This window comes from Athene cunicularia, assembly GCF_003259725.1.
Source record: "Athene cunicularia isolate RWA chromosome 21 unlocalized genomic scaffold, athCun1 chr21_part1, whole genome shotgun sequence".
Classification (NCBI taxonomy): Eukaryota; Metazoa; Chordata; class Aves; order Strigiformes; family Strigidae; genus Athene; species Athene cunicularia.
Window position 1 is genome coordinate 4,006,689 of NW_020799127.1, and position 22,826 is coordinate 4,029,514.

The 22,826-nt window shown below is 38.7% G+C and overlaps 1 protein-coding gene across 1 annotated transcript in view; it reads right to left on the reverse strand.

The window, feature by feature from the left end:
* The window catches only part of PEX14 (peroxisomal biogenesis factor 14), a 74,806-nt gene that overhangs the window by 24,138 nt on the left and 27,842 nt on the right, over positions 1-22,826 (reverse strand). Inside the window, exon 3 of the mRNA XM_026862826.1 lies at positions 17,477-17,561. Within this exon, the coding sequence (XP_026718627.1) occupies positions 17,477-17,561 (85 nt within the window). The remainder of the gene's footprint in view (positions 1-17,476; positions 17,562-22,826) is intronic.

Consider the following 22,826-nt stretch of genomic DNA (forward strand, 5'->3'; position numbering starts at 1 on the left):
ACAACTCCTGACATCATCCAGAGCCCCAAACTCTCCTTAGCCACTTGTAATTAAAAAGACAGAGCAAGATATGCAAACCAGAGAAAAAGTAAAAGAGGATTTTTTTTTTTATTTATTATTAACATTTTGTTGGAACAGTAGAGTGCAATAAGGACTCTCAGAGCCGTTAAAAGTCGTCGGGTGACCTGCAGACCCCTATTTCCCAGAGCCTTGTATAAAATTGAATTTTTTAAACATAAATTACACGTAATGACGACACTGTAAAAACTAACAGTAATGGAAAGCTGTGCTGTATTTCATTAGCCTGTATTATTCCGTGCCACCTGATCCAGCCGGGCCTTGTTTATGAGTTAGTGTGTTAGCAGATGCCGATGGAAGCATTTGCTTCGACCTTGCTCTTCTCATTGGGGCATGAAATTACGACGGCAGCACCTTGATATTACAGCCATAAATACAGTAAACTGCAAATTTAAGCCAACGGCTCCTATTGTCTCTGAACATAAAGCTGATCGGTATTTATTTAAAAGGAGAACGAAAAAAAATATTATATATCACCTTGTTTATGGGTCCAGTCTCCCCCCCTTCCCCTAATCTGCCTTATTCACTTGGTTAAATACTAAACAAACAAACTAAATCCTCCCTATTTTCTACTGATTAAATATTCTTATGAAATGAGTATTGTCTTCAGAAAACTGGATCAAAGTATTTTCACTCTGAATAAGAAAGGGCAAGCAACTTGCTCAGCATGTCTCAGAATAAAAAAAAAAAAAAGGAACAAGTACTACAACTTTTCTTGTCAGTTTTCTATATATGAGAAGTTCAAAATGTAAAATGAAAAAGTTGCTTCTGGTCACTCATTCATGTTTTGTGTAACACGTATGTGTATGCACATGAGAGAGAGGAAGAGAAATATGTTTCCTTCTAGTTGTTTTCTATTTAAAATATCTCCCTTGTTAATACTATTTCAAACAAGGAGGAAAGATGTAGGAAAAAAAATTGCAGTAAGATTAATGGGAGGGGGAAAAAAATGCACAGGATTCCTTCTCTGAGGCAGCAGACAGCAGGGAGAATGCCTCATTCTTCTATGGGTATTTTGGGTAAATACCCCTGTTCACTGACAACATACCCACTAAAATTTATTAGAGGGGAAAAAAATCAAACACAAAGGCAAAAGGACATTGTAATATCACAAAGCATATCACAGCATAAATCACAGCATTATAAGTCAGTGCAAAATGTATTTCACTGGTAGTTTCAAGGCAGGGAAAATACAGTTTCACTTGTATTAAGAGAGGTCAGGTCTTCCTCTTCTAATGTAAAGTAAGCTCCCTGCTTATATGAAGTATGTTATTTCTGATCCACATAGAAAAAAAGGAACGGATACCTTAAGTAAAAACTCCCAGTACTAAGCTATATATTTCAGGGGCCAAAGCACTAAGAGGAGAATATGAGGAACAACATGCAAGAAGAAGTGGCTGGATAATGGGACTCACACCTGGGATTCTGAAATACAAAAGTCCTATTAGATGCAGTGCTATCACAGCCTTAAGAGGATTTGAACGCCTCATTTTTGAATTTATCTACAACAAATCTTCAGGTAGCAGACAGCATAATTCAACAGGCACAATTTTTGCTTCACAAAAAGTTCAAATTAAAAAAAAGGCAGACAGCAACATGACTCTAAATCAAACAGAACATGTCCAGAAGTCCTCAGTAACCTGAATTGCAGAACCAGAAGGTTGGTTACAAAGCCCAGTTAAACGTCTACACAAGTATATGCAAAACCACAGCAAAAATTCAATCTTGGGTACCTTCTTCTGAAGACCTGTAACATAAATAAAAATCCCTCCTTCTAAAAATGGGGAGAAATTTTGTTTTATCATTATCTATGGGTTTTATTTTTAGGTCTCCTGCCTTCAGCTTTTCCTTACTATTATCATACAAGCAGAAGAAGTGTACCTGATAGAAAGCCTCCTTTGAGTGGACAATGGTAGATAGAGTAAGTCCACCTGCCTACTGCACCACAAGTGATGAAGAGACAATGCATGTGACTAGGCTGGAAGCCAATGTAGCACGGGAACACTCAATTCAGGACATTCAATTCAGCCAGTACCTGATGTGAGAACACTACACAGAGAACAAAAATCTCTGTATATTTGAAATTATTTCAAATTAATGTCTACCTTGGAGTTTGAAGGCTTTGAAGACTCTATGTCAGGATGCCAATTCGAAGATAGTTTATCAGGAACAGAACATATCCAAGGCTCTGACATTGGTTTAAAAGAAGCCAGTATAGGGCGGAAAATCCAGATAATGGAAGACACACTACTCTAATAAGCACAGTGCTGTCGTAATTTGTTCCCACAACTGACAACCTCCCTAGAAATAAGACTACGCATCCAGAGAAAACAAGTATTAGATACACTAAACGGGTAAGTTTCCAAGCATACCCAAACTATGATCTGCAAATTCTTGCTGTTATTCCTGCAGAGAAACAAGTCTCATGGTGATGGTTCCTGCACCTCGTTACTTACGATAGTCCTTAGAGACCCCAAAAGGCATTCATTGTGCAGGTATTGTGGCAGGTACTGTTCAGAGACAGAGTAGAAGGCAGTCAGACCCAAAGCATTCAACAGTCTATGTAGAGGAAAGACAGGTTGGAAAGAGAAACACTGCACACGTAAATGAAGTCATTTACCCAGAGAACACACCAGGTCTATGAGATTTCCTTTCTATTGAATTAGGAACTACAACAAAAAAACATTCTATAAAGGTGAAAGGATATTAATTTCTTCTGGAAGTTAATTTCCAAAAATAGTACAGTTTGGTACATGGCACTTCAAAAACCTAGAAACTAAACTTCATCACCAAAACTTACCACAAATTTTTAAAACAGCAGTGTCAGAAAACATTTGTGCTTCAGATCCATTTACTTTGAGTGGAAGAAAAATATTCTGTTAAGCAGCTTGTTGAGCAATAGTAACAAAATGATTGGCCTTTGGCTACTCTTTGATCTGTGATACGATCTTTAGGAGTTTCTAAGGAGAAAGCCAGAGGTTGTCTTATTCGGGTACGGTAACACACTGGCAGTACAGGAGGTTTGGTTTTGATCTACTTTTGAAACTCCAATTTTAAACTGTGGTTCCAACTGCTTGAACCAGCATGTCACAAGAATTCCAGCACTGAAGTAGAAGGAGCTGGCCTGTAGGATCTGCAGTCAAACAGACATCTGTAACGCCAACATCTCTGCTGTTACTGCAGCCAAGAATAACCAGGCCTTTCAGTGATACAGGTCTGAATATGGTCCATATCAGAACTGACCTAGCAGCCTGGCCCTAACGTGGAATAGCTCCGGATCAGAAGTCACTGTTATTACTGGACTAGGCTGGCCTGCAATTCTAGAACTAGACTCTCTTTCTCCCCACATCTGTGTTCAAGCAAAAGGAACTGTGTAAAAACCAGCCATTTCTTTAACCAGATTTGAGAATATCTGAAGGATGACTTAGTTTTATATAAGAATGAGAAAATCTGTCCTGATATACCATTCCCAGTTCCTTATATTGCTCTGGAATTACTGATTGCCCCAAACACACTAACAGAACATCTTGATATTTCTACATTAGACAACACCTGTCAGAGAGTAGCCTCTGCAGACTAAGATTAACTGCAATGTAAAGAGCAACTTGCCTCAATGTTATTTATTTCCTCTTTTACTTTCAAAACTTTTAACTTTAGAAAGGAACATAACAAACCCATTAGTCCAGACTTATCACATGAAAAATTATATAAAGTCTACAGTAAATGAAGTTTTAGTGTTTGAAGAACGCACAGAACAGAACACTGAATATGCAGTGTGACAGTGCATAACTGCACTCTGTCAGGAATGCTCTAAGGAGCACTGGAGAACAGCATCTACAGCGGCATGTTTCTAAGAAAATATAACCCCCAATGGAAGTATGTATGGGAAAATATGTGGAAATGTAAAGAAACCAACACTGGGTGAGGAGTCATGAACACAGGAGTCTAAGTCCTTTTTCTGACAGATATTTTCTCACAACCTTATAGAGCATCTCTGCTCCTCTAACCCAGTTTCTATAAAGTGGAATCAATGTTAGACACCTAGGAATCAGGTATCACACCGAGAAGATCAGCTCAATTAAGAAAAATACGTCTAAATACTACATATTTGATTATTATGGTACAAATGTTTCAGGTAAATCTGGTTTGCACTTCCCCCAGAAAGACAGAGACACTAATACACTATTATAAAAAGACATGTCAGCAAGTATTCATTACAGATTATAAATCACCCTCGTTCTTCTTTCTTTTGTTTTAGAGAATTTTTTTACATGTCATTAAAATATTGTTTGCTGAATGCTACTACAAAGCTAGCCACCTGTAAAATTAAAGGCTGAAGCTGCCAATAACAGTGTTGAAATACCTTCAGTTTAAAAGACAAACCTACTTTGTAATTTTTAACACAACTGTATAAATATTTCTCCACCCACCCTTCACAATTTTGTTGGTTACATCGCGTCCATTTAGACAACAACCATCTATGTCATCACACAGGATGTTAATCTTGGGTGGAGAAGAAAGAAACAATAGCAAATGAACTTTTAAGAAACCAAGATTACACATTCAAGCAGGGTCCTTCATGATAAAAGAAGAGCAAAGACAAAAAACATTAGGGGACAAGTCAACAAAATAGCAGAAGTTTCAAAAGATCATTTTTCATCTTTTAGTTTGTTTATTGTTATTTTTTTCTCCCCATGTGCCTTCAACAGCTCTTCAGAGTTCTGGAGAAAATTAAAGGAGTCTGGATTAAACGCCCAAAGGACGACTAATGCTAACAATACTAAAAATAACGAGGTTAAGTGGTGGAAAAACTATGGTGACCACACACAGAGAACTGGAGTGGTAAGGTAGAAAAGGAGTTTCATCATTGCTCCCTCGGGACATGCACAGAACATACTAACTGCTTCTAGTTCTCTAGGGTTCTGATTACCATGCCAAACACACCTCCAGAGTTTCCTTATTAGTATAATAAAAAGCCTCTACACATTTGGGTTCTATTCCCAGCCTTGCTATTGACCTTGTGTAGGTCATTTAACATCCATCTGCCTCAGTTTCTACATCTGTAAAACAGGACTATTACACAATATCCTTTGTAAGATGTTGAGACTGACACAATTATCATGTACAGAGACAAACTGCTAGTTTTGAGAGTCTAGATGTACATTATATGCATTTGAGCTAGGTAAGGCATTTGCAACAATTTATTCAAGTAACATCTTTTTTTTTTTTTTTTTTTTTTTTGGAAATACTTCCAGATTTCTAACTCTTACCAAATTGCACAAGGAGACAATTCATACTTTGCTTTGACTGGGTGCTAAAATACATGGCATTTCTCTGGTCTCTTTCTGGCCAAGTGTTGCCCTCACAAAATCCAGTCATTGAGGTTGAATGTTTAAAACGGAAATACCAAAGTATCTCATTTTTTAACACTGTCTGCTGTCTTCTAGAGCCTTATGAAAGTTCCAGCCCAGGAGTTAAAACGGGAGTGGCTACACAGAATTCACACAGAAACTGGAGTGAAGATTGAGAAACACTTAAGGGCATGTTCCTGCAACATAACACAAGTCAGATCAGTAGGTGAGGCAGCTGAAGCAGCTGAAAAACTTGCTATTAGTATAAACTTAGACTGTATGAGGATAGCTCTTGGGAGTTCCAGGACTAGAAAATATCCCCTAAACAAAGGAATCATCTCACAAGAAAAGAATAAAAATGGGAAGATACTCCCTTCTTGGCACTACATAAGAATGCATATCTTTTCCAGGGTACCAAAAGCAAAACTGGTGATCAACACCACTATACAGGGGTGCCCAAAGAGCTTTTCACAGACAGTGGTGAAGGGCCACGGATGCACTGTGTAGATCCCTCTCCCTCCACATAATTTTGCACACTGTAAGCACAGGAACCATGCCAGGCACAGGTGGAACACAGTTGCAGGGGAAGCGACTGTCTGACATGCTGTTTAAGGGGCAGAGCTCAGTGCAGAAGCTTTGCCCTTGGTCCCCCAGGGACGGATGACACAGCCCCCACGCTCCCAACAGCCAAGTCCAATGACCAGATAAAACAACTCACCCTCTACAGTCACCATAGTAGATGAAGCTCACTAAAAGGACACCGATTCTCTTCTTCCCCTATTTCCTCCCCAGTTTTCTTTTACTGCTACTCCTGTCTGTCTCAGGTGGCCTAGCGTGAAAAAAGCTCTCCTTTTATGATGCAATATCTGGGACCAGGTGAGGCCCTGACTCTGCAGATAACCTGACAAATGGGCAAGAGCAGCTTGTGTTCTTATTGACAGTGCACGTGCTAGTAAATACCAACCTCCAGGGTATTCTCAGTAAACACACAGCCATCCCTAGCTTCTAAGATACACACACACACGCAAGCACTTGCTTTACCCGACACTGAACTCACACCTCACAAACAAATTATTTAACTACTCTATCCCCCAAGGAAGACAGTGATCATTTCAAATGCAGCTCCCTGCTCGTCTCTCACATACACGCAACGGCCTGATAGGTTAAATGCTGCCATTTAATTACAGTAATGGAACCTGCTATTTTTTGGTTCCCTTGAATCCTCTCTCTCGCTCTCTTTTTTAAACACATACAGAGTCATCTTTTAAACATGTATTTTATATTTCTGAGTTTAACAGCTGCATTCTCCTGGTTACTTGAAGAGCAGAAGCAATGATATTCTGATATTCTTCCCTGTATACCTCTGAGCAACTAGGCTTTTAAATGCTACATAAAAAGGAAGACAGGTTGGGGGAGATGCTCTACGAAGGGATACATGCTTACACTGCAGAGGCCAATCTGCCCCTTCATTTACTTAGATGGTTTGCGTTGATTTTATTGAATAAAACTAGCTTAACCTCTCCCACCCCCCTCAAAGCAGCTGGGACCTGGAGAGGATAAACACAAAAATGCTTTGAGTAATTTTACTGAAAATGCTATAAACATCAGTACAACACACTGACACTATGGCACAGTACGGTTATGTTTATATATACATGACTGGGAGTCAGAATTATTTCAGATCTAACTGTTCTTAATACACTTGACTCAGTTTCCCCATCTAAAAGGGGGATGCTACTTCCTCCGTTGCCCGCTGAAATCTGGAATTTGCAAACTGTTTGAAGAATGTAAAGATCTAACGAAGAAGAGAAAACATAATCAGAAGTACATTAAATTAATTTTTATAATCTTGCCATTCCACGAAAGGTGTCACAAGCTTAGTCAGTTAATATTTGTAGAGTACTTTGAATATACAAAGGGTACAGAAATATGGGATATAAATTTGTTATATTTTTGAGCATGCTGAGAAACACTGCTGTTTTTCTTGAGTGAATTCAGGAAGGGGGCTGTAGGTGGCCAAAGACCAGAGGGTTTTATAGTTACTAATAATGGAAGAGGACACATAACACAGTATCACATGAGTAGCACAATAACTATTCGTGGATTTTACATTTTGTATTGCGTGGCAATTAGAAAAAAATCCAGAAAAAGCACAGCGTAAGTACTTGCAAGTCAAAATAAATTCTTACCTATGCTAAGGCCACAACACTCCTAGAAAAATACTCATATTACACCTGTCCTCAGCTTTATTTGTCCTCTAAATGTGAAAAGCTTATTTATTTGTTCCGTGGCAGTTGGTTCACAATCAGCCAGCCATCCATGCAGGGATATTGCCCATCTTCATTCTCTGGTACAGATATCCACTGGTGTCTCTTAAGGATGGAATCTTAAAAGGTGAGGCAAGGCAGAGACAAAGACAAATTTAATTTTATCACCATAAAAAGGGACATTTCCACATGGGCAGCAAGGACATGAATATCATGTGTATGCAGGGGCGGGGGGGATTATAAACGCATTTTTGGCGAAATTCAATAAAGCTGATTCCACTGCATAAGGTCAGCAATTTACTTTTAAAAAATGATATGATTGCAACTTTTAATATAACCCATGTATTTGCTGCAAGATGCTCTAGAAGATTGTGTAATGTAACCACCCGACCTCTCCACAGGAGCAGAGATCACCCCATTTACCCTTTATTGTCTTGCTAAAAGCAATGCACATTTGCACAGTATGACAAAGTCAACAGCTTTTACTTCAGAGAGCCTCAGATTTCATTGAGAATGAATTCTCTGCCCTCCTCCTCGGGGAATGGAGTCTCGCCTGGACTAGGTTCCATCAGAAAGAATAGGAAAGAATGAACCAAAACCTAAATTCCCCTTTTAGCTAAGGAAAGAATGATTGCACTCCAGATTAAAATTAAGAGGAAACAGTGCATAGCAGAAAAGCAAACAGTAGGATTTCATGTTCACGGGCACCCAGAACACAGTTTTAAACAGAGTAGAAATGTTGTCTAAGAGAACCTAGAGAATTATCTCATACAGGAACTTATTTTATCTTTCCTAGCAGGAAAGTATCATTAGGTTTGAGATGGATTTCAGCAGAAGAGCAACACAGATTATCCTAATTACGCTCCTTGTTTTAGCCCCAGGAGAGAAAGCTGTCTCCAGACTTAGAATACCAGGTTCATTCATAGAGCAGATCAGGAACTGAATTCCTTTACTTGCTCCAGGAAGACTGTGGGAAAACCCTGGGCTGGATGACCATGAAGAGCAAATTCCTTCTATCACAAAAATATTTTTATACAAACGTACATAGATTTCTTCAACTGTCTCAAGGTGAAGCTTGCTTCAAAGGTCAAAGCTGCAGGGCTGGATTAGGATTGCACGCAATCTGCCTGAGCACCGACAGTCTGACATTCTAAAGTTTGCAGCTCTCCCCTCCCATACAAAGCTGACAGAAGTAAATTCTCAACCTCTCTGCAAGTGTAGCTTTTACTGCAGCAAGCAACTTCAAAAATCACACGCCGCAGCACCAAGAACTCCAAAACAAGCATACCAAAGCAGTTTATAACCATAGCTAACATAAATCTTAATAAGTCAATAATGCAAAAGTGGCAATTAACCCCATTTTACAGATGGGCAAGCTGAGAACAAGTAACTTGCCCAAAGCCAAGCAAGCAGTCATATCTCAGATCTCCAATAGCTGCCCTCAGATTTTAACTACAGAAGTGACTTTCTTTCAGCACTCTGCATTTACTTTCACTTGAAAACATGATAAATATTTATTGTAAATTAAATATTGTAAATTAAATTTACAAATCAGACTTAGGGTCTGAATCTTTTTTGTCCATCACTAAGGCTAACAATTTCAGGACTCAGAATATAATAACTGACTATTTTAGCATTGCCTGTAATCATATTGGTTTTTCAATGCTACCAGGAATGGAAATATTATTTTTACAGTAAACAAGGCAGATATGACTCAAAACACACTCAGTGAGCAATAGGAGTTAATTTTGCAAAGCCATTTTTAACAGCTCTCTTACATTACATAGTTACTGTCAGATAGCCAAGTGGAGAGACATCATTAAACCCATGACATTCCAATTATTTGTTAAAATTAAGCTTACAACCAATATTTCATAGCATGCACAACTTCCTGGGCATCAAACCAGTCTGGTACAATTTATCAATAATTTTCAAGCTACAAAACCATGGCAAAGGTGATTCTGGACTCTTCACTGAAATCATGAGGAACTTCTGTAGCCCAAAAGAAACAGGAGACGTAGCAGACTGTTTACCCAATACTCTAAATTAATCACCTCTCTTGTTCTGTGAAGTATAGATCTAAATGGTTCAAGATTAGTGCAGGATGAGCCTGAAGTAAAGAGGAGGATATTACCACTAATGTGACTTCTATCCTCTGTCACAGAACACATATATAGACATTTAGAGGATGTAATATTTGAGAGTTGCTTCCTCAATGTCTTCTTCACAACATCATTAAACATCAACGGGGTGCCTGTTGTGATGTACCTTCTCAAAACCTCACACAGAAAACAAAGTCACTGAGATTTTCATGGGTTTAATATTAAACAGCAGATCTTGTACCAAAACCCTTTAAAATAATCTTGCTTAAACAAATACACTGTGAAGATTAGTAGCCTTAAGTTTTCCATGAGTTTTTCTTCTGCTCCCATTAAAAAGGCCCAAGAAAGACTTTACACCTCATGTTCAGCAACATTCTGAGTTCAGAGGCGGCAGTCTAGAGTATTCAAGGCAAACATGCAAGTACAAACCAGAGCAAGATGACAAGCTTGTTGGAGCTATCCAGTGACAATGATGATTTATTTTCCTGCTAGTGAAGAGCACTTTTATGAAAGAATTCTTTGGTTCCAAGCAGAGCTCTGCAACAACTTCTAGGACATAATTTTTTCACATAGAAAGTGTTTCTTCAAAAAACCCCAAAATGTTCTGGAGGAAAGTAATGATTTCATAACAAATCAAAAACAATTTTCCAAAATATTTTTACTGTAATATTATGGTACATACTATATTATTCTATCAATCTCCTTTATTACAATATTAAGAACTCCAGTCTGACATGTCTATAATATTTCATTTTTTAAAAAAGTTTGTGATTTTAAATGTTAATTCCTATTTAATACAAAAACAAATTTCCAAATCTCAGAAATTCCAGTAGGATAGGAATGTATTGTTCAACCTCATTTTGAGAAACTATTGAGCTATAAAACCCAATTGGTATAAAACAATGAAATGTACACTGAGTACAATGTTCTTCTAAAATAACAAATCACTTGTAAGTAACTACAGTTTCTATCAAATATACAAACACTTTTCTTAATCATCTGGCCATTATGAACATTATAAGGTAGGAAAAAGAAAGGACTGCCTTCCTTTGTACACTGCATCACATGGCTAGTTATGCCTTAACTAATGTCAGGTGGTTTTCTGCCCACTCGTGAATCACTAGTGGTTGAGACAAGAGTCAAAGACATGAATGATAGTGAAAGGTATCTATCAGCTATAAAGACTTCCTTTCAGAAACTCTGACAACTCCAAAAATAGCCATACCCAACTCCCCAGGAGTTGATCAGTTTATCACATTCATTTTGTTAGCACTACTGCTGCAGGTCTCTTCTTGCCAAAGAAGCCAAGAAAATCCATAGAGTTCATGACAAGTTCAGATATCACAAACACTGGTAAAATTGATGGGGGAAAAGAGTCAGAATGATGAATAGGCTGGTACTGAACAGCAAGTGACAGATACGCAGATAAAAGACTGGCAGGACAGGGAGACATCTCCTTCACAGCAGATGGATAGAGATTCTCAATCATTTTCAGGAAGAAAAAAGAAGGGAACTAATACAAAATACGGAACTGTGGGACTAATTTCTGGATCATGAGCATATCTATTCTTCGGCATTATGAGACCCAGCAGTGGAAATCCTCCCTGTGGGAAACACAGCAGAGTGCCAAAACTGGATGGGACCACTGATAAAGCTGATTCAGATAGAAACTGCTGTGAGTTTGCTAGCAATGGAAGCATTCATTCTCTCACGTTTCCCTCTTCAAATCCCTAATAAGTTCCTTGGGAAACAACCAGATTTCCCCATTTATGGAGGATTGTATTGACCCAAAGCTTGGATGGGAGGCAACTAAAGAACAAACTGGTTGCATGAACAGGTGTAGGACGTATTTTTGTTTAACCTAAGCAAAATATTATAAGGCACATTAGCTGTCTTTCAAAGTCATAAACAGAGGCCTAAGCATCTTTAGTAATTAAATATCCCACAGTGATTTTCAAGAATCTTAGTAAAATTTTTACTCAGTAATTACGTTCTCTATCCTTAAAGCTCCCTCTGCAAGATCACTTAAATAAAGTATTCTTCATTTCCTCTCCTAAAAAACACACAGTGATGTTAAGCAGCTGCTGTCCTCTACCTCAGAGGTGGATGCTTTTTAGCAGGAAGCACAGTGAGATCTAGACAACCCTATACACACCATCAAACATGTTCCATTCAAATAGCTGTGAAGTTTCAATGGTTAATAGGTACGATGTGCTCTAAGATCATCAGGTGAAAAGCATTATGAAAATGTAGAATGCACTGACTTCCATTTAACATGTACAGTAACTTCTGTAAGTCTACACAAGCTGTTAGTCTTACTTTATACTACCTGAACATCTGTTGCAAACTTTAATAATCAGAAAGCAAAGCCACTCTGGTTCTAGCTCTGCTAGTGAACTTCCTCTCACTGTGTGTTAAAGTCATTTGTTCTAGATGCTTAATACACTGAGTGTATTCTTGCAATACATTTTTGTTATCAGTATCTGAATTCCAGGTCTCGCTTGTAGCTTTGCAAGTGCAGGTGATGAGGTCTGTGCAGGCACTGGCACTAGAGAACAAGTTACCCAACCTGCAAGTACATAACAAGACAAGTGCTCACTCACACAATCAGTTGTGCAGTGAACTCTTCACTCCTTTTCTTCATCATCTCTTAAATCCATATCCTGTCAGCGAGTTTGAAGAGAAGGACAACTCATCTACCATTCCTTGAATATCTACACTTTCAGCCTACTCACACATTCTCATATCAAACATGGTCATTTCTAGAAAAGCTAAGGTTTGGAGGGCATAGCAGTTTGTCCAAAATAGGTATTTTGGCAGCACAGGTTACTAACTATATTTTTTGTATGAGTTGTCACTGGACTCTATTGGCTTGCATTGTATTTTCTTTTCAAGGAAAAGCTTTGTAAAAACTGTTCGAGCTTCACTGAGACATGTTAAAGAATTAATTACAAAGTAAAGCTGAAGGAGAAAATTAATTCTGGAAACACAAGAGGTTACTTTTCTTTTCCTCCCTTTTCTGGAAGTGGGGGAGGAAAGCAGTTATTTTCATCTTCGTGCTGGGGGCAGGAGTTGGGAGCTGTCCAGTCGATAACCTGGCCATCAGAACAAGGTTTGTAATTAAAAGGTCAGTGACCTGGAAAGCTAGGGCCTCACTCTCAGGGCTTCTCAGTAATGACGGCGCTATTAAATTAAGACTGTTATGAAATCAATGCTAAAAAAGCTTTCATGGTAACGAGATTCCATTCAAGGACATGCAAACTGCCTCATGAAATGGACTTAAATTATAAAAAAGAAAAGTAATAAAAGTGGGTTAAATTGAAATCTGCTGAAGAATTTACTTTCTTTAAAGCCTTCCAGCAGTGGGCTGTGCCCCCTTTTCTCAGGTCCTCAAGGCAATCCACTTGGGTTTCTTTGGCAAAGGAGAAAAGACAGGGGTTCAACTTCCAAGAATGCAGAACACAGAAAGAAGAAGAAAATTAAGTTTTCTACTGGAGATTCTGGGGCTGACGCCATTTGTTTTCAGGGAATCAAGAGGTTTTGAGCTCTGATTGGGAAGCGGCATGTACAATTAACTAATTAATTAATCTCTACAGAAATCACCCCAGCCTGGCATCTTGACACTGGAAACATTTGCTGGAACTCTGATGCACTGCAAAAAACTCCACAAGACCTAAAGGAAGTAGTAACTCACTTTCTACCAGCCAAAGTAATGAAAGACATTAGTAGACACAACATGTAAAAGGGCAATGCTTCCAACAACGTCCAACTCATCTCCCCAAGCAAGAGTGTGACTGCTTTTGGAAGCATGTGGCCCGACGTTACATATACATACAGAAGACCAATCCAGGCAGCGTATCTGCTGAAGACTGTCCAACCTTCTGGGTGAACACCTTCCCAGCATAACTCAACAATTATACATTTACTTGCCCTAATGTGTTCTCCCATCACTGTAATTTCTGAGCTACTCATATGCTTTTGTCTGATCCCACAATCCCACTCCAGGAAGGCATTACTGCACTCGTTTTACAGATGAAGAGAACAATCAACTAAGAAAAAAGTTCTTCATCCAAGATTACACAATAGGTCTGTAACCTAGCAGTTTTTCCCTTCCCTGCCCCAAAAGACTAGCACCCGAAAAATAGAGCTCCACATGCATAGTGCACTTCCATCCCCTTTCTCTTATCTTGCCAGAAGTTACAGATTCAGCGTACACAAAATTAACAAGCCACATGAGTTACCGGATGGGTAACTGAGCAGTACAGGACATCTGAGGCACAACAGTTAGATGACAGACACATTTCCACAAGGGTTTAAACCCCACATGCTGTCTAATTACTCCCAAGGCGCCGCTGATTCTGTGGCATGTCATCAGCAGAATCAGCGAGTTGGACAAAAAACAAACAGCATCTTTTTTTCCTTTCTTTTCTTTCAGATACTCTGAGGGGAAACAGCTGTTTTTCCCTTCATCTGAAGAAGTTCATGATAAAAAGGAGGAAATGTCATAAATTACACAAAATGCCAGTGTAAGCTTCAAAGAAAATGATAAATGATTCTAATAACTTCATGTTTCTCATTAATGCCTCTGTATTTGGGAGTTTAAAAGTGCTTAAGACAACAGAGAAATCTCATCCAACTTTTGAAAGACCTTTTACAAATCCAGGACACCCTCACTCTCCCAACTGTCATCAAAAGTATCATCCCATGTTCTGGAGAGAGCAGTTCAGCAAACCCCTGACCTGCAAGTAAACAGGAAAATCTACTTTCAGTCTCTGCAGCTACTGCTTCACAAGAAACCAAAACCCAGTGCAGCTGATGATCGTACAGAAACTTTTGTTTCTCACTGCACGGAAATGTATTAGAGAAAATCCAGTTCCTATACTAAATATAAAATAGTTAAAAGCAAATAAAATTTGATTGGCCTTTTTTAGGAAAGAGATGCTTATAAAAAAGAAGAAAAAAAAAAATTCAAAGTGGAACCATCTCTGCAAGTCCCAGAAGTGAAATTTCTTAGGCAGTGTCAGGATTGTGGGACCTGAAAGCTCAACTGGAGCTAATGCTCCAATCCTACTCCTGTAGCCTACAGGGCCTGTAGCTGGGCTAGTGGAAGGCTCCTGTAGGCGTAGGGCACCTGCTCTTCTCCCTCTGCATTCACGGACATGAGGTGATGCAGAACTACCCTCTCCACTGCAGGAGTTTTTAACCAGACTTAGTGGGCAGTCAGAGACCTCTCCTGTATGGTTCCATGGAAGTAACCACGAAACAGAAGTTCATATGTGGTGTACAACTATCTACAGATATAAAAATTCCCCTCCACTAAAATTCTTCTGGGGTCCATAAAAAGATCTTCTACTACAATTTCTACTTGAAGAAGCATGGATTGGAGTGACTGTGAAAAAAATACAAGGGTATGTCTGTATTATTTCCTGCAAAGATAATTTTAAAAGATACTCTTGCAACTGAAATGGTTTCTCTACAGAAAATGCTTTTTTGACTGACAGTGAGGACTTCTCTACCAAACAGCCTAACTATCTGTAAAATGGGGATAAATGTTATCATTGGGATGACAATGACTGTATATCAGAGAGTACGGGGAGCAGCCAACCAAACCGTGTAATCCCTCATTTACTCAGGACTAAACTAGCCACAACATCTACGTTTCAAAAATAACTGCCTCCATCTGCTAGAGCACAGAGGTGCCATGACAGTGTGTACCTTCTGCTCCTGAGCACTGACCAGAAGCCATGTTGTAAATTCAGTGGTCAGATTCCATATGGACATATTTCTGGTGGCTGCTGGGTACAGGCACTACTGGACCCTGCTCCTTCCTATCTCCTACTGTTAAGTTTTCAAACAAACAATTGGCACAAAGGGAAGGAGGGCTAATTAACAAACAGGAACAAACAAACAGCTCTACCAAACCATTTCTGCTCTTTAGTAATTATTAGCCAAGTAATTCATAAGAAGTATTAGTCGGGCCACAGTTTCTCTGTGCCTCCATCTCCCCACTCTTCCTCTTCTCCCAGTCAGGGATTTATTAAAATTAAACAGATTAGATGGAGCTCCTGATACTAAAAACTGTTCAGCGAAGCCTGCGGTGGGGAAGTGCAGAGCAAACACCAGAGACATTTGTCTCTAAATTGCTCTAAATACCTTCTGCAAATGAAATTCTAACCCAGCTGTGTTGAGAGAGAAAATGAGGAATAACTGGTCATTGTCAGCACAGAAGAAGATCAGGCAGTTATAATATTGCACGATATACTGGGGGCTAAGGATCTCTCAGCAACAATAGATTTTGTATCAGGTTACCCCGGGTAATCAGCACAGCTTTTAGGCTCAGCTTTCCCTTGCTTCATTGCTTCGATGATAGACTTGAAATCCCCAAGCTTTTATGATTAATTACTCCCCGTAGGTCCACATATTTCAAGGAAAAACTCATGGAGCACAGCGGCCAACAGGCTCCAAATTTTAATGCCATCCTGATGGCAAGGCAGGGCAAGCAACATACCTATGTGATTGGAATGTTCTCTAACTGGCATGAGAACAAGCAGTGAGAGGATCACACTCAAAGTGAGGTACCCTTGTCATGACATCATTGCTAAAGCGCAAGACTGCCATTCCCTTCTAGGTCCTTTGCTATTCAAGATGAGCAAAGTGGTGCATATACTTGAACTCTCCATCTCATGACATCAGGTCCCAGGCATCTCAATAAACAGTTCATAACCCCAAACTGAGTGATATATATTTCACAGGCTTCCCTACTTTTCAAAACTCAAGATCTTTAGCTATAGAATTTGATGTACCCTGAAGTACTTATGACTTCAATGTATAAGTGGGTCACTCCCCTCTAAAGTTTTGAGTTTGTATTTTCAGTATCATTCCAACTGCTAAAAGTGCTATAGTGTATGTAATTAACTCCGAGTAAGACTGTCCTTATTTACATCTTGCGGTAAGGATCTAAGCAATATGGTCCCAGGAGGGTAGCATAATATGGAGTGAACTTCACCTGAAATGCACTGTGAGTTGTGGACTAAAAACTTCAGAAAGAAAAAAAAAAAGCAACCAAAAGATAGTTCCACTATGAGTCAGAAAGTAAAATAAATACTCAGTAGGCAATGGCTAAAGTATGTTCCATCTGTCTAAGACGATATAGGATTTGTCAGGATCTGTTCTATCCCTGCTACAGAAAAGGGCTAAACTCAGTCAGTAGTTTACCATTTCAGCCTGAAAGTCATGTTGACCCCAAGCTTGACCTTAACCTGACCTTGTTTACTTTCACCAAGTCCTTCGCCCTTCATTCCTCTCTCTGGCTCTCTTTGGAAACATTTGACCTTTTCACCTAGAAGCTGGTCATTCTACAGCCAATGTCACTAAGGTTAGAACTGACCAACTAGCCCACAACTCTAAACGGTCCTCATTGTAGAAAAGATCTGATGATAGTTAACCCCAAAACTTCCAATGTGTCTTCTGTATACTTCAATTCCACATCTGGTGCCAATATTGCTCTAGTCAGTTTGGAAGAAAAGAGACTGATATTTCTTACAAATGTAAAATCTTTTTTTGAGACAGGCTACTTGCTTTGTCCTTATAATTTCATTTTCCATAGCAATACATTTTGGCTTTATGCTAACTCAAGCTCCCTCATTATCACTGAGACTGCAAACTTAAGAGTCCATACCTTTCTTCTTCAGAAATGCTCTTCTGGTTGCAAGAGGACTTTGGCGGACTCGTGGATTCTGTAAAAACTTCACTGCTGTCACAATCTGATGAGGAGGAGGATTGGAGAAATAGAAGAGAGAAAAGATCCAAGTTAGGAATGGTCAAATTCCTGTTTTACGTTACGCATTCTGTGCTGCAGAGTAAGGCATCACATCCAACACATGGAGATGGTCTAGAGCTGACACTGATCCAACTTTCAGAAACGGTTCAATGAGTATCAGAGTTCGTGGCTCAACTCTAATCAGACAGCACAATTATGGCATTTCAACCTAGAAGTTTCTTGTTGAATTAATCTTGGAGCAGCTCAACCTGTACAAAACTCCATTAAGATTCTTATGGGTTTCTGTCATTTATATTGTCATCTTGTTATCTAACTTGGTTCCTACAGTTGAGGGCAACCGTGAGACAATGCATATGATGTGTAATAGTAGGCTTATGAGTAAGAATGTGTCCTTTCTATCTGACTTAAAGCTCCCTGAAAATTGTAAGAGATTAAGGCCTTTTTTGCCAACATTCTAATTTACTGAAAGCAATAAATAAACCTCAGCCTGGAAAAGAAGCAGCTTCACATGTTTTGAATCACGTAACAAAAATACCAAAAAAGTCACTTCTCATTACATAAATGGGTAGATGAGTAGTTAAATTTATGTTCCACACCATCAGAAATCACAGATTACTTTTCTAAAGGCTGACTTCTACATCCTTCTTTAAGGTGACAGAGCACTTAAAACAAACCACTCATTTGAACAAAAGGGTAAAATATGGGGTAACACTCAATGGCATCAACGACAAGGGCACTAGTTTTCTAGTTTTTTACATTTCCATTTAGTGCCAATGAAAGGTATTTGATTTTTTTTCTTCATATGGTAGGTGAACTTTCCACATAGTCTCCTATACTATTACACACATTATTGTATGTTGCTGCACTAGCGATTCACTTTACTTTTATACAAAGACATCTGTTCTGATGTTTATGCAAAGACATCCGATTGGGGCATCAGGGGAATGATGTGCCTGAAGTTAACAGCACTTAAGAGATGGACACATCCATGTGAACCAGTGGAAGAGACTACTTCCTTCCTCTAGGGCTAAAAATATCCATGCATATGCATGGAAGAGGATTTTCTCCCCAAATAGTGGCATAAAACTTCTCCTAAAATGGTGGTATATGTTTAGACCTAGGTAGATCTTGAAGAGTCTATTTTAAAATACAGTCTCTGGAATTCAGTTCCAAAAAGGTTTTCAAAACTTTTCACAGCAGAGGAGGAAGGAAAAAAAAATAGCACCGCTACTGAAATCACTAAGTTTCACTTTGTGTTTGAATCAAACCCTTCGAATATGCATTTCTGGTCAGAGAGCAAAGTTCTGATGGGTTTAATGGCACTTTCAATGTACTCCTCAGTGCATTCCATCAATGTTTTTTTTCTTTTAAATTGCATCTCTTATTTCTTTAAATACATTAATCAGGCTAGTGTAGGCAAAACGGATCCATTGGACAATGCAATAAACATGAATTATCATCTATCCAACATGCATAATGGCTTAAAAATACATAATAGCAGGTGTAGTTTAAATGATTAGTTATTACACCTGTGGTGGGTCTGATTCAATTGGGGAAAATCATCTTTAATAGGTTAAAAGGTTTAGATCACCAGGCTTCCCTTAAAGTGGCTGTAGAGAGGGTATGATGGAGTACGCTGTCATTACTAATTCATTTAAGAAAAACATGGGGGATACAGCAAAGAACAGCATAAACGAGCGAATCCAATTTAAACATCAGGTAAAGCAGAAAACACCTTTTAAAAAAGCATGATAAATGAATTTGGAAGAGAGATGAAATTGACATATTTATTTTAACGGGAATTTGACAAAGTCCCAGCACACTTCAAAGTTGGGAGGATAAAATGAATGGGGTGTTTTTAATTCTTTTCCTTTTCTTATTTTCCTTCATTTTTTTCCTTAAGTTTACATTCAGTAATTTTGAACCATAAAACACTATAGCAAAATACCCCACATAAAGTACACTTCGGTTTCATTTATGTGCACTTGATCTGTCTCCAGCTGAAATGCAGGTGACAGGCAAATCACAGATTTAAACTGTGCTGAGATTGCTATGCCAGATGCAGAAATATAAAGCGCCCAAACTAATAACCTTAAGATAATATGCTGAATAAGAAAGATGCCCAAATGAGCAGACCAACAGATATGTGAACATATCAAAACCACTCTCCTTCTAACAATAATTACTTGTTTGTTTCTTAGAAACTCCTCAACACTCCCTCCCACATTTAGTGAGCTAGACACACAGGCACAAGCAGCCCGCAGACCTGAAATTCTGCAGGCTCTCATATTTAATTATCAGTTTTTAAGCATTAAAAAAACCTGTAAGAAATAAGCAGTATTTTTCATTGTGCTATTTCAATCACAACCATGTGAACGTTTTATTGATTCTAACCCTTTATTATAACTTATTTTTGCCTTGTAAAAATGTAAACATTTCAGTAGTAAATTTCACTCCAAAATAAACTTCTATTTTATCTCTCCCCTGCATCACTTCCTCCATTATTCACAATGTTTTTAATCTTAAAAAAAAAAAAAATTACAAGCAACAACAAACTTCATTAAAAAAAAAAATCCTGGACATGTATTCCTCCTCCCAGTAATCCCATGTTTCTCATATTCGTGTTTGCATTTACCTCGGAACAGTCCTCCTGTAGGCTGAGCTGAAACTTCTTCATTTTTATAATTCATCTTGTATACATGAGCAACTTATGAAGCAATTTTGGCCATGTCAAAATGCCAATATTTTCAATGAACGTACACAAGAACGTTCCTACCTTCTATGGATCATTTTCTTTGCACAAACAAGGGCAACTGCAGTCCATAATTTAAACAGAAAAAGGAGGAGGATGATGAGAGGACTTTGCAGTCCTGCGTATAGCCAAAAAAATCATGCAGCAAATAGCACTCTGACTCAGCTGGTAACATCGCTCCATACTATTTCTGTATCATTTGTAACACTTCTTCAAATTTTTATAGTATTAGGACACTGCCAAATAAAATGCATTTTATCACTACCCTAATTCCTAGATTGCCAGCACACATTGGCCAGCAAACTAGTTTTATCTAGTGGATCAGGTACACATTTCTCTTAATGAAAGACAGTGTATTTGGCTTTTAAAAGCAAGTCAACTCCATAAACTTGCTAGCCCACCACCAGCCCACACCATTCTGCAGTGATAGAATACACAAAGACTGACTGAGGGGTAGGAATCCTGCAGCAGGTCTTGTCCTACAGTTTGATTTTCTAATTAGAAGATGAATGTAACTATTCATGGATTATAATTTTGTCCGGCCAAATTGCATAAATTCAAGCCAAATATTCTGCTTCAATGTCAAAGGTATAAAATGGAGACAGGAACTTTATTGCAGATGTTGTGGGAGTGCAGCAGGCTGGTGAAATTCTGGGCCAAAGCACAGCACTTTGACGTTATAGCCAAGGTCCTTCATTCCTAATTTCCCTCCCTTTTGTGTTAATGGAGAAAGTAAAACCAGCCTTACTTCTTATCATGCTCAAAGCTGCATGGTTTCCAATGAAGCAATCTAAGCTACTTTATCAGTTACTAGCATTACAAAAATATACCATGACATTTAAAATACTGTGGCAAATGACCACTTTCTACCATCTCAAAAAAAAAACCAAAACAACCCAAACCCAAAACTCTAGTCAATTAACAAAATTGTATAAGAAAATCACCTTCATCAATAAAAGTTGCACAGGATTTGGTAACAGAGTTCCACGTGGAAAAGAGAATCAAAAGCCACCAGGAGTGCAGCCTGTAAGAGCTCTAATAGATTTCCTAATACTGGGAACCCTCTGTAGGTTATTACTAAACAGCATTTGTTGATAGACTGAGACTTTGAGATGACCTGTGATGTAAAGGTTGGGTCTGAATTATACGTTGCAAGGGATGGTATTTTGTCTTTCTGAGTGGATCTGTATCTGTTTAAATGCAACACTTCTTTTCATTAAGCAGAGGCGGCACAGGCCATGAACTATGCACAGACAGTTTACATTACATGTGCGGAAGCAATCAACACTGGCAATATACATGACGTATGTAAAAGAAGTTGGAATTAATTTTTTTCCAGTGTATTAAAAAATAATAATATGGCAGTATCAACAAACACTCAACCTATTTCAGCCAGAGCAGAAGGCCACAGCTATAGGGCAAATGGAACTGATCAATACATTAGCCTACAGCAACACCCCCTCAGTGTACGGCTGTATGTTTGCAAGGCTCAGAAGATTAAATTGTCTGTGAAAGGTTTCTGCACTCCTACTCTAAAGGAGATACCCAGAATCCTGTTAACAAGCATCAGGCTAAAGCCAACTTACGTTTTAACAAGGGCTGACTTAAAAGCCTGGCACCGCACTGAACAAGAAAACCCCTTCAAACAGAAATGCTGCATTTTAGTAAGAAATCAGTGCTCTGCCAGGACTAACTTGACAAATATGGTTATCGGTGGCACACGGAAATAGTTGCAAAGCAGCTGTTAATCAGGGAAACACATCATAGAACGCTGATGCTAGCACTCATGAAAAAATGCAAGGGGCTAATTATGAAGCCATATATCTCACTAAAGAGGCACAGTTCCTTGAGATTCCAGGCAGAGCTCTCGCAGAGTCGGGGTCCTGGGACGCTGTGTACACAACGTTGTCTAACACGAGCTTCCTTCTCCCAGCACAAACCTTTTCCCAATTCAGTGTTCTGGGCCCCAGAATTCCTGTGAAATTCATATTTCACAGAAACCGCTTGTTATTTCTGAAGAAATTATCTGCAGGTCGGTCAGGAGGAAGGAAACACTTTAAAGCTCCTATAATTTCACTGACATGTTTATGAAACCACACAGAACCTCAGGAATTATTTCTGTCGTGAGAGAACCTAGGAACCTACAAAGTTGGGCAGATCTCAAAGTTGTGTGGAGAAAAGTTTAAAAATGCAATAACAATAATAAAAAAGCCCTCACGTAAAACAGAGCAAAGAAAAAAAAACAAAACAAAAACAATTTAGAGCAAGATACACAGAATGAGAGAACAAAGGCAAAGAAGAAACAAGCTTCAACCTTTATCTGAGGTTAAGAACCCAGGACTAAACGAATACAGCATAATAACGAAAATCCGGTAATATAAGCTAAAAAGGAAAAAAATCCCAGGTGCCCAGAAACTCAGACGACTGAGTTCTACGAATCTAACTCAAAATCCGCCCCCGAGAGCAGCCAGGCAGGCCGGAACGCAACCCGCAGAT